Below are 14,019 nucleotides of genomic sequence, written 5' to 3'. Positions count from 1 at the left end.
TTACAGTTGTAAATAACAACGGGAAAGGACACTCCAAACAAAAGACACAATACTGACAAAGGCAAGGAGACATGAAAGAACACGGCATCTGCAATCAGATCACCAGTCAAGAGGAAAACATGAGGCTGAATGAATAATCAGGAGCCAAATCATAGGGATCTTTTATGCTATCATAAAACACTTGGACTTCATTCCATAGAAAGTGGAGATAAATTGAAGAATCATAAGCAGAGGACTGACCAAATGAGCATTCTGCTTTAGAATAAATACCATGGCAGAATAAACAGAGTGCACAAAACAAAAAAGGATGCAAGAGGATAAGTCAGGAGGTGACTGACCAGAAATGATAAAATTCTGAACTAATACAGTAACAAAAGAGATGTGGAAAAATTGTTAGATTTGAGATTTGTCTAGAGAGAGAAGATGCAGGCCTGATGAGGCACTTAACATGAAGAGTAAGAAACAGAGAGGCTATGTAAGTAAGAATGGCGACTTCCTGGTTTCTCCCAGAAAGGAGTGAAAACTGTCTGAAAACAAACTCTAAATCCAAATACAGTCTCCAAAATACTAATCATTGGTCCTAAAAGCACCTGGAGACCTTTTTTTTTTTTTTTTAATGTTCTTTTTCTAGAGATTTTGGTTCACTAGATCTGAGTTCAAACTTAAATTTGGCTTTTAATGTACATTTTAATCATATTTTAAATTAAGGAGTAATACATGACACAGCCAATGTGCTCAGAGAAGTGCAACAATAACATGTACTACCTAAATCACAGAACTCATGAACTAAGGGAAAAAGAAATTGTTAACTTAGGTAATCAAATATATATGAGATAAGGTCTGGCTCTGTTGCCCAGGTTGGAGTGCACTGGTGTGATCACAGCTCACTGCAGCCTCAACCTCCCAGGACCAAGTTATCCTTCCACCTCAGCCCCCAAGTAGGTTACTCTACAGGTGCACACCATCATGTCCAGTCAAAATATTTTATATGATACTTGACTGGAACATTTAGAACTGTTTTAATTACTAAATTTGATTAACGCTTATCTCTTTCAAAATGTATATAAATTTAATTTAATAAAACAATGGTAAAGTACTAGTAAAACTTTTATCATGGGCCTGTCCGCAGACTAGTATCAAGGAACTTTTGCTGTTACACTATTTAATTTGCTTCCTTATTCCACCAAATTATAGAAATTTGGTCACTTTTCCTTAGCTTTTATTCTTTAGATCTTAACATTTTAAACCTTCCCTCAATTTTTTTTAATCCAACTAACTTCTAAATCCCTCAAAAGTGTCCTCAAAAATTACTTATTATTTACAAACCTTAACTTAGTTTGCTATGTATCCCTGATGACTTATAAGAGATTTATATTTTAATGTAAAAATTATATTGACATGCATATTCCAACATGATCAATACTTAAATATTCTGATACAGGAGAAAGCCTCATCCCAATCTCACTTATAAAAAGTATCATTTATTTATGAAGTATATATTCAGACATGTGACTCTTGTTCGTGGAAAGTTTTTTTATGAAACTGACGTCACCTTTACTCTTGAAATATATATTTAAAAAACCCTCATCTCTCCAAGTTTAATGCAAATAAAACGAGATTACAGTTATAAGAATTTCTCACTGGCTGATTAGAAGACTACCATTAAGAATTCTGGGCTGGGCGTGGTGGCTCACACTTGTAATCCCAGCACTTTGGGAGGCCGAGGCGGGTGGATCACCTGAGGTCGGGAGTTTGAGACCAGCCTGAGAAACATGGAGAAACCCCGTCTCTACTGAAAATACAAAATTAGCCAGGCATGGTGGCGCATGCCTGTAATCCCAGCTACTTGGGAGGCTGAGGCAAGGAGAATCGCTTGAACCCAGGAGGCGGAGGTTACAGTGAGCTGAGATCACGCCATTGCACAACAAGAGCGAAACTCTGTCTCAAAAAAAAACAAAAAAAGAATTCCTGTGGTTTCCCATCATTCTCAGCAAAATATCACAAGGATAGAAAGCCAAACACTGCATGTTCTCACTCATAAATGGGAGTTTAACAATGAGAACACGTGGACACAGGGAGCGGAACATCACACACTGGGGCCTGTTGTAGGATAGTGTTAGGAGAAATACCTAATGTAAATGATGAGTTGATGGGTGCAGCAAACCAACATGACACATGTATACATATGTAACAAACCTCCACGTTGTGCACATGTACCCTAGAACTTAAAGTATAATAATAATAGTAATAAAAGAATTATGTGGGTTCCCAGTGCATCAGTAATAACAAAAAATCCATAGAAATATACCTGTCAGTTATACGATATTTATTATATTGGGATTCATAAACTAAACAGAAACACACATTATTCAAAATTATTAATTTTTCTTTTGCATAAACACAAAAATATTTTATACCATGATGTATATCTAACAATCTAAATATTTTAAATTGCTTACATAACAAGAAGCTGCAAAGAAATTACAGAACAAACATGTCAGGAAAAGCTTTCCAGGAGGCTTTCAAAGGAACAAAAAAGGTAGGGTTTACCTCTGATCTCTGCCAAGGAAGGAATGTGATAGTTCCACTGGCGTTAGCAAAGTCATCAACAAGGTAATTAATGCCATCAGTTTCAATCTGTGAGATGGTGTAAAAAACATGCACATAATCCAGAGCTCCTCTGGTTCTCTCAACCACACAAGAAATGGTTGATCCCTCCTCTGCAATCTGAAATTGAATGCAAATTATTAATAAGTGCATAGCAATTCAAATCAGTGACAAAATTCCAATGCTTTAATGAGATCCTTTTACCATAAACTTAATTCTACGACTTTCTACCTCTCTAAAAGGGACTAAAGAGGCCTGTGCATTCCCCCAGATAAACTTTGACTGCTAAGAAAGATTTACAATCATTCATTTTCTCCCATTCCTTTATAGAGATAAATGAAAAAGAATTATAATCTCTGAACTGCACAAGTAATTCATTCATTGATATCTCCGTGTTCCAACCACTGTGCCATATGGTATGGTTGCAAAATATTTTTTAATGTGTAGTCCTTTCTCTGGATAAGTATAATTCTAAACAGAAAGACAAACTTGCAATTTTATAATGGGCTCAGCACAGACAGACCAAATAAGGGTGGGGATTCGGGGTAGGGGGAGGAACATGACATCAGAGAGAACTTTCTAGGCATAGACATAAGAATCAATATAGTATATTTGGTGGTATCATTTTGGCAGGGGGGTCATGAAGTGCCAAATGGGGAGAGCCTTGAGAGATGCCTAGTGTGGGAACAACAGTCAGATCAAAGAAGGTATCTTATGCCATGCTTAATATATTTGTTGGTGTTTTTACCATATAAACCTAGAGGTGTTTTTTTTCAAGTGGAAAACTTTTTATCTAAACACTTTAAGATAATTCTTAAAAACTCTATGGTGGAAGCAGTTGGAATATCATTTAGAGTAAGGCCTTCCTACTGTCAAATCCTCAGCTCCTCAATTCAATTTTATTTTTATGTTAGCAAATACATAATTTGGAGAAAAAAGAACCAAAAATGAATACAGATAAAAATACAAGTTTTAATATATAGAATGTCATTCTGTATTTTCCATATGAACCATAAGCATCTCTGATCAGCATAAGATAGAGCCATTTTGGTGCTGACATTTTGGAGAGGACAGATTTGGGATTTGTCTGCAAATAGACAATAGTCGAAAGTTATCAATGAATGTGGAGTCACCAGGAGACGTTCCAGTAAATCCTCTGAGTTTCACTAGCAGCACAGCAACCCAGGTGTTCTCATGGTAAAGAGGATCAAGTACACCTGGGGCAACATTCCAACTCTTTTATTTGCCTGCTGGTCCATGGGCATGAGAGGCCCGAAACAACCAGTTGATAGGTCAGTGGTGCCCTCAGTTGTCTCCTAGCAGGCACATTCTTCCCCCAGCCCCACTGCCAGAACCAGAACTTCTAATCCAGTGGAGCCTAAAGTGGGAAACAAATTCAGGCAGCAGGTCACTAAAAGTAGTAGAGACAGGGGTCAGTCTCACTTCTACCTCCTGTTTCCTGAGCCTGTGTATTCTAGTTATTGGGGACACAGAAACAGATACCAGTCATTGAATGCACATACTGCATCCTGGAGGACAATACTTCAACCTTCCAAGAAGCTATCCTTAAGCCAGCACCATGGCTAGGTCTTCAGCAGGCCATTTAATTGTATGAGGAGGCCAGCTACTTCAGGTTAACGTGGTATATGGTGAGGCAAGTGAATCAGTCCTATGACTACGTACCCATTGCTACACCTCCTTCATATTAGTCCCTTTGAGGCCATGTGATGCAGGTCTCCATGTGGTTAAAGCTGGCATTCTTTATGCCTTCAGATGATGATGCTTGTATTAGTATGTATTAGGAGGCTAAAGTAAATACATTAGCTAAAGTATTAATTCCAGTAAGAATAAATTGCTGTTTCCTTTGAAGTGATAAAGTCTGGCTGGGATCAATGTACCAGTAAATGGTTTATTGAGAAGTGCTTAGCTTTGGTCTCTGCTGCTCACTGTTTGGACATTCAGCAACCACCACTTGCAACATCAGTCTTGGTAAGAGGGAGCTCATGCTGTCAGACTTATGCATAACTCCATCCCTGCCATCATGCTGATAATGGCACTGTGGTGACAAAGGAGAGTCTGGCCGATATGCAGTGGAGCCTTACTCTGATTTCACGGTTGAGAACCTTTTGGGAAACACCTCCTCATATTCAGTGTTGACTCCTGGCAATCTATTCACATGACTCCTCTCCAAACATTTTTGTCTCTAGTCTTGATTCTTCCAAGCACCTGACCAATCAACTACACCATGAACACTGCTCAGGGTTGAATGTAGCTTCATACTTCAGGCCATTTCTCTAACCACAAAAGATGAATGGCTAAGTGGACGGTTTACGGCTCTGCCCTCTGACCTTAAGAAACACCTCTGATTAGAGCACTAGAGAGGCATCAGCCCACTTACAGCAAGTAGCAACATATGAAGCCCAGGCATCTGTGAAGTGGGCTTGACTTTCCTACTGTATGAGTCAGACACAGGTTTTGGGTAAGAATCAAAGGGCTTAAAATATGTCTAATTTGAAATGTCTACGAAATAAACATACTAGAAATGCATCAAGTTGTAAGTAAAGAAATGGGTCTGGAATTTTAGAGAAAAGATGAGATTGACATCATAAATTTGGAAGTTAACAATATATAAATGATATTTAAAGCCATATAAAATCGGTGGATAAATATATAATTATACAAATGGTATCTGAAAACCAGTTGCCAGAACAGGGGGAGTGTAGATGGAGAGAAGAAGAGGACCAATTACATTTAATTCTGCTATAACCCTTATATTGAAATCATGAAATTGTTCCAATGCAATTGATAATATATTAGGGAACAATTTGAAAACAGCCACAGCTTGCATTTGCTTATAAGTGTTACTTCATCCATAAGAAACGTGATGGACACAGAAAATTGTGCCCACCTGAAACAAGTTACAAACCTCAAACACATACCTCCAACAACTACCAGCTACTCAGTTCAACACCTGTGTTACTAGCCACACTTAACCACATCTAGTGTTATAATTTTCCTCCAATTTTAGATAATATTCATTCTATCATTTCACAATAACACATAAGCTGCAATCCTTCTGATGCCCACTTCTACAAATAAACTTAAAGTTTTAAAATTAATATGTCATATTTATTGTGTTCTATAAATATTAAATATTCAGTGTGCACATTTTTATCAGGTCCCTATTTTTTTTAAGTGTCAATGACCAAGTTCTTGAGCAGTGTTTTCCTAACCCCATCTTTTCCATAAGTTCTGTGTTTCTCATTATGCATCTGGCACAGTGTGATGATTTTTAAGAATCCATTCATCATGTCATGGCAGAACTGACTGTCCTGAAGGTGGGGCACTCCAACCTTAAGATGTTGGACAGAAGAGGAGGATGCAACTTGAGACCCACGTGTCAATACAACATCAGATTTAATTTCCACTTAGGGATCTACATCAGGATTTTCATGCTAGCAGAATGGTACATGAGCAAATGTGTGATGGAAAGAATATGGCTTTAAGGTCAAACAGTCCTGAGCTTCCTCATTCTACCAGTTACCAAGCATTCGCAGTCTCTTCTGAAAATGGAGATCATAACATCTCATGAGTTAAATTAATAAACCATTAATCTTAATATGTAAATATTAAATCTTTTCCCTTTTCTGCAAGAGGCATGAGTTAAACAGATTCAAAGAGATACTAAGAAATGTATGATGGTTTCTTTTACAAACTTAAATTTTTATCAAGTCAGTAAGCATTACCAGACAGCATTTAGGCCTAAGATGAGGATTTTGTTTGCAAAAGATACAGGGAAAAGTTACCTAACTATACTTTTATTTACTAAAACATTCATCAAAACCTATAGCTTCCTGAATATTTTCAGTTTTACAAAATCACTATTCATATCTAATAAAAGAATGTACAGTTATATGCTATATATCAACATTTTATAGAAAATTTAATAAAGTAATATTTTGTTCAATAAAGTAAACTTTTTAAGTTATAAAAGAGCTTTCTAATGTCAAGGGTCCATTAAAAAAAACCACCAGGGGGGCGGAGCAAGATGGCCGAATAGGAACAGCTCCAGTCTCCAACTCCCAGCATGAGCGACACAGAAGACCGGTGATTTCTGCATTTTCAACTGAGGTACTGGGGTCATCTCACTAGGGAGTGCTGGACAATCGGTGCTGGTCAGCTGCTGCAGCCCGACTAGCGAGAGCTGAAGCAGGGCGAGGCATCGCCTCACCTGGGAAGCGCAAGGGGGAAGGGAATCCCTTTTCCAAGCCAGGGGAACTGAGACATACAACACCTGGAAAATCGGGTAACTCCCACCCCAATGCTGCACTTTAACCAAACGGGCACAAGAGGAGATTATACCCACCCCTGGCCAGGAGGGTCCTACGGCCACGGAGCCTCCCTCATTGCTAGCACAGCAGTCTGCGATCTAACCGCAAGGCAGCAGCGAGGCTGGGGGAGGGGCGCCCACCATTGCTGAGGCTTAAGTAGGTAAACAAAGCTGCTGGGAAGCTCCAACTGGGTGGAGCTCATAGCAGCTCAAGGAAACCTGCCTGTCTCTGTAGACTCCACCTCTGGGGACAGGGCACAGCTAAACAACAACAACAAAAAAAGCAGCAGAAACCTGTGCAGACGCAAACGACTCTGTCCAACAGTTTGAAGAGAGCAGTGGATCTCCCAACACGGAGGTTGAGATCTGAGAACGGACAGACTGCCTGCTCAAGTGGGTGCCTGACCCCTGAGTAGCCTAACTGGGAGACATCAACCAATAGGGGCAGTCTGACACCCCACACCTCACAGGGTGAAGTACACCCCTGAGAGGAAGCTTCCAAAGTAAGAATCAGACAGGTACACTTGCTGTTCAGCAATATTCTATCTTCTGCAACCTCTGTTGCTGATACCCAGGCATACAGGGTCTGGAGTGGACCTCAAGCAATCTCCAACAGACCTACAGCTGAGGGTCCTGACTATTAGAAGGAAAACTATCAAACAGGAAGAACACCCATACCAAAACCCCATCAGTACATCACCATCATCAAAGACCAGAGGCAGATAAAACCACAAAAATGGGGAAGAAGCAGGGCAGAAAAGCTGGAAATTCAAAAAATAAGAGCGCATCTCCCCCTGCAAAGGAGCACAGCCCATCGCCAGCAATGGATCAAAGCTGGTCAGAGAATGAATTTGATGAGATGAGAGAAGAAGGCTTCAGTCCATCAAACTTCTCAGAGCTAAAGGAGGAATTACGTACTCAGCGTAAAGAAACTAAAAATCTTGAAAAAAGAGTGAAAGAATTGATAGCTAGAATAATTAATGCAAAGAAGGTCATAAACGAAATGACAGAGATGAAAACCATGACATGAGAAATACGTGACAAATCCACAAGCTTCAGTAACTGACTCGATCAACTGGAAGAAAGAGTATCAGCGATTGAGGATCAAATAAATGAAACGAAGCGAGAAGAGAAACCAGAAGAAAAAAGAAGAAAAAGAAATGAACAAAGCCTGCAAGAAGTATGGGATTATGTAAAAAGACCAAATCTACATCTGGTTGGGGTGCCTGAAAGTGAGGGGGAAAATGGAACCAAGTTGGAAAACACTCTTCAGGATATCATCCAGGAGAACTTCCCCAACCTAGTAGGGCAGGCCAACATTCAACTTCAGGAAATACAGAGAACACCACAAAGATACTCCTTGAGAAGAGCAACTCCAAGACACATAATTGCCAGATTCACCAAAGTTGAAACGAAGGAAAAAATCTTAAGGGCAGCCAGAGAGAAAGGTCGGGTTACCCACAAAGGGAAGCCCATCAGACTAACAGCAGACCTCTCGGAAGAAACTCTACAAGCCAGAAGAGAGTGGGGGCCAATATTCAACATTCTTAAAGAGAAGAATTTTCAACCCAGAATTTCATATCCAGCCAAACTAAGTTTCATCAGTGAAGGAGAAATAAAATCCTTTACAGATAAGCAAATGCTTAGAGATTTTGTCACCACCAGGCCTGCCTTACAAGACACCCTGAAGGAAGCACTAAACATGGAAAGGAACAACCGGTACCAGCCATTGCAACAACATGCCAAAATGTAAAGACCATTGAGCCTAGGAAGAAACTGCATCAACTAACGAGCAAAATAACCAGTTAATATCATAATGGCAGGATCAAGTTCACACATAACAATATTAACCTTAAATGTAAATGGACTAAATGCTCCAATTAAAAGACACAGACTGGCAAACTGGATAAAGAGTCAAGACCCATCAGTCTGCTGTATTCAGGAGACCCATCTCACATGCAGAGACATACATAGGCTCAAAATAAAGGGATGGAGGAAGATCTACCAAGCAAATGGAGAACAGAAAAAAGCAGGGGTTGCAATCCTAGTCTCTGATAAAATAGACTTTAAACCATCAAAGATCAAAAGAGACAAAGAAGGCCATTACATAATGGTAAAGGGATCAATTCAACAGGAAGAGCTAACTATCCTAAATATATATGCACCCAATACAGGAGCACCCAGATTCATAAAGCAAGTCCTTAGAGACTTACAAAGAGACTTAGACTCCCATAAAATAATAATGGGAGACTTCAACACTCCACTGTCAATACTAGACAGATCAATGAGACAGAAAGTTAACAAAGATATCCAGGAATTGAACTCAGCTCTGCACCAAGCGGACCTAATAGACATCTATAGAACTCTCCACTCCAAATCAACAGAATATATAATTCTTCTCAGCACCACATCGCACTTATTCCAAAATTGACCACATAATTGGAAGTAAAGCACTCCTCAGCAAATGTAAAAGAACAGAAATTATAACAAACTCTCTCTCAGACCACAGTGCAATCAAACTAGAACTCAGGACTAAGAAACTCGATCAAAACCACTCAACTACATGGAAACTGAACAACCTGCTCCTGAATGACTACTGGGTACATAACGAAATGAAGGCAGAAATAAAGATGTTCTTTGAAACCAATGAGAACAAAGATACAACATACCAGAATCTCTGGGACACATTTAAAGCAGTGTGTAGAGGGAAATTTATAGCACTAAATGCTCACAAGAGAAAGCTGGAAAGATCTAAAATGGACACTCTAACATCACAATTAAAAGAACTGGAGAAGCAAGAGCAAACACATTCAAAAGCTAGGAGAAGGCAAGAAATAACTAAGATCAGAGCAGAACTGAAGGAGATAGAGACACAAAAAACCCTCCAAAAAATCAAAAAATCAATGAATCCAGGAGTTGGTTTTTTGAAAAAATCAACAAAATTGACAGACCGCTAGCAAGACTAATAAAGAAGAAAAGAGAGAAGAATCAAATAGACGCAATAAAAAATGATAAAGGGGATATCACCACCGACCCCACAGAAATACAAACTACCATCAGAGAATACTATAAACACCTCTACGCAAATCAACTAGAAAATCTAGAAGAAATGGATAATTTCCTGGACACTTACACTCTTCCAAGACTAAACTAGGAAGAAGTTGAATCCCTGAATAGACCAATAGCAGGCTCTGAAATAGAGGCAATAATTAATAGCCTACCAACCAAAAAAAATTCCAGGACCAGATGGATTCACAGCTGAATTCTACCAGAGGTACAAGGAGGAGCTGGTACCATTCCATCTGAAACTATTCCAATCAATAAAAAAAGAGGGAATCCTCCCTAACTCATTTTATGAGGCCAACATCATCCTGATACCAAAGCCTGGCAGAGACACAACAAAAAAAGAAAATTTTAGACCAATATCCCTGATGAACATCGATGCAAAAATCCTCAATAAAATACTGGCAAACCGGATTCAGCAGCACATCAAAAAGCTTATCCACCATGATCAAGTGGGCTTCATCCCTGGGATGCAAGGCTGGTTCAACATTCGCAAATCAATAAACGTAATCTAGCATATAAACAGATCTAAAGACAAGAACCACATGATTATCTCAATAGATGCAGAAAAGGCTTTTGACAAAATTCAACAGCCCTTCATGCTAAAGACGCTCAATAAATTCGGTATTGATGGAACGTACCTCAAAATAATAAGAGCTATTTATGACAAACCCACAGCCAATATCATACTGAATGGGCAAAAACTGGAAGCATTCCCTTTGAAAACTGGCACAAGACAGGGATGCCCTCTCTCACCACTCCTATTCAACATAGTGTTGGAAGTTCTGGCTAGGGCAATCAGGCAAGAGAAAGAAATAAAGGGTATCCAGTTAGGAAAAGAAGAAGTCAAATTGTCCCTGTTTGCAGATGACATGATTGTATATTTAGAAAACCCCATTGCCTCAGCCCAAAATCTCCTTAAGCTGATAAGCAAATTCAGCAAAGTCTCAGGATACAAAATTAATGTGCAAAAATCACAAGCATTCTTATACACCAGTAACAGACAAACAGAGAGCCAAATCAGGAATGAACTTCCATTCACAATTGCTTCAAAGAGAATAAAATACCTAGGAATCCAACTTACAAGGGATGTGAAGGACCCCTTCAAGGAGAACTACAAACCACTGCTCAGTGAAATAAAAGAGAACACAAACAAATGGAAGAACATACCATGCTCATGGATAGGAAGAATCAATATCGTGAAAATGGCCATACTGTCCAAGGTTATTTATAGATTCAATGCCATCGCCATCAAGCTACTAATGAGTTTCTTCACAGAATTGGAAAAAACTGCTTTAAAGTTCATATGAAACCAAAAAAGAGCCCGCATTGCCAAGACAATCCTAAGTCAAAAGAACAAAGCTGCAGGCATCATGCTACCTGACTTCAAACTATACTACAAGGCTACAGTAACCAAAACAGCATGGTACTGGTACCAAAACAGAGATATAGACCAACGGAACAGAACAGAGTCCTCAGAAATAATACCACACATCTACAGCCATCTGATCTTTGACAAACCTGAGAGAAACAAGGAATGGGGAAAGGACTCCCTATTTAATAAATGGTGCTGGGAAAATTGGCTAGCCATAAGTAGAAAGCTGAAACTGGATCCTTTCCTTACTCCTTATACGAAAATTAATTCAAGATTGATTAGAGACTTAAATGTTAGACCTAATACCATAAAAACCCTAGAAGAAAACCTAGGTGGTACCATTCAGGACATAGGCATGGGCAAGGACTTCATGTCTAAAACACCAAAAGCAACAGCAGCAGAAGCCAAAATTGACAAATGGGATATGATTAAACTAAAGAGCTTCTGCACAGCAAAAGAAACTACCATCAGAGTTAACAGGCAACCTACAGAATGGGAGAAAATTTTTGCAATCTACTCATCTGACAAAGGGCTAATATCCAGAATCTACAAAGAACTCAAACAAATTTACAAGAGAAAAACAAACAACCCCATCAAAAAGTGGGCAAAGGATATGAACAGACATTTCTCAAAAGAAGACATTCATACAGACAACAGACACATGGAAAAATGCTCATCATCACTGGCCATCAGAGAAATGCAAATCAAAACCACAATGAGATACCATCTCACACCAGTTAGAATGGCAATCATTAAAAAGTCAGGAAACAACAGGTTTTGGAGAGGATGTGGAGAAATAGGAACACTTTTACACTGTTGGTGGGATTGTAAACTAGTTCAACCATTATGGAAAACAATATGGCAATTCCTCAAGGATCTAGAACTGGATGTACCATATGACCCAGCCATCCCACTACTGGGTATATACCCAAAGGATTATAAATCATGCTGCTATAAAGACACATGCACATGTATGTTTATTGCGGCACTATTCACAATAGCAAAGACTTGGAATCAACCCAGATGTCCATCAGTGACAGACTGGATTAAGAAAATGTGGCACATATACACCATGGAATATTATGCAGCCATAAAAAAGGATGAGTTTGCGTCCTTTGTAGGGACATGGATGCAGCTGGAAACCATCATTCTTAGCAAACTATCACAAGAACAGAAAACCAAACACCGCATGTTCTCACTCATAGGTGGGACCTGAACGATGAAATCACTTGGACTCGGGAAGGGGAACATCACACACCGGGGCCTATCATGGGGAGGGGGGAGGGAGTGGGATTGCATTGGGAGTTATACCTGATATAAATGACGAATTGATGGGTGCTGATGAGTTGATGGGTGCAGCACACCAACATGGCACAAGTATACATATGTAACAAACCTGCACGTTATGCACATGTACCCTAGAACTTCAAGTATATTTTAAAAAATTTAAAAAAAAAACATCAGGATTCTCAGTGCAAATCCACCTTTAATATTTCTGAATTTACAGAGAAATCACATAATGCCTGAGGTTTGCTTTAAAAAAATACTTTAACCAGCCAGGCACGGTGGCTCACACCTGTAATCCTAGCACTTTGGGAGGCTGAGGCAGGCGGTCACGAGGTCAGGAGAGCAAGACCATCCTGGCTAACACAGTGAAACCCCGTCTCTACTAAAAATACAAAAGATTAGCCAGGCGTGGTGGTGGGTGCCTGTAGTCGCAGCTACTCAGGAGGCTGAGGCAGGAGAATGGCATGAATCTGGGAGGCGGAGCTTGCAGTGAGCCGAGATCCTGCCACTGTACTCCAGCCTAGGGGACAGAGACTCCGTCTCAAAAAAAAAAAAGTACTTTAACCAAAAATAATTAAACAACATTGCCAAAAGGCTGATAATTATTGAAGCTAGTACACTGGGACTCATTCCTTTATCTTCTCTGTTTTAGTGTATACTCTATATATGAAAACTTTCATTTAAACAGATTTTCTAATTCAGCTTAAACTTCCCTTGTCCCCTAGCCAGAGAATGTGATCCAGGAATGGGGTCCTGAGTCAAGAACGATGTCCAGTAATAAGCATTAGGTATTTCTGACAGGGTCATCCAAGGGCAACAGTTTTAGAAATATTGGACTCCAGTATGTAATTATTAATACAAAAACGCATAAGACATAGAAAATAAATATCTAAACCTTTTTTCTAATATTAAAATATTCATCTGATTGAGTTTAGAATTATGATACAAACATTTAGACCACTAGAGGAAGGGGCCTAACATCCATAATAATCATCAAACCATCCTCACACAGTATCTCACTGGAAACAATAACACTCACTACCGTCTCCTCTTTTAAGTCAAGAATTTGCCAAATATTCAGATCATCAGAACAGTAATAATAAACAGAAATAGTAAGAAGAGTTTTTGAAATCTCTTTTCTTAGAAAAAGTATTCTGAACCATGAATCGGCCTTCTCTATTGCAACAGAAATTAAAGCTACAAATCCAATTAATTTTTAATTTTGTTTCATGCATGGGTGATGATTGGTGATATCGGATTATACCAATATCACTTATATCCAAAGGAGTCTATTCACATAGCATATGGTAGGCACTTAAAAACAAATACAGTCCAAGTCGAAATGATATTCTTATTT

At 39.1% G+C, this 14,019-nt stretch overlaps 1 protein-coding gene across 1 annotated transcript in view; it reads right to left on the bottom strand.

Moving 5' to 3' along the window:
* The window catches only part of ADGRV1 (adhesion G protein-coupled receptor V1), a 614,529-nt gene that overhangs the window by 494,930 nt on the left and 105,580 nt on the right, over positions 1-14,019 (bottom strand). The window contains exon 22 of the mRNA XM_023215075.2: positions 2,551-2,727. Within this exon, the coding sequence (XP_023070843.1) occupies positions 2,551-2,727 (177 nt within the window). The remainder of the gene's footprint in view (positions 1-2,550; positions 2,728-14,019) is intronic.

The sequence above is a fragment of the Piliocolobus tephrosceles genome, chromosome 4 (assembly GCF_002776525.5).
Source record: "Piliocolobus tephrosceles isolate RC106 chromosome 4, ASM277652v3, whole genome shotgun sequence".
Lineage (NCBI taxonomy): Eukaryota > Metazoa > Chordata > Mammalia > Primates > Cercopithecidae > Piliocolobus > Piliocolobus tephrosceles.
This window is presented reverse-complemented; position numbering and strand designations above follow the sequence as displayed.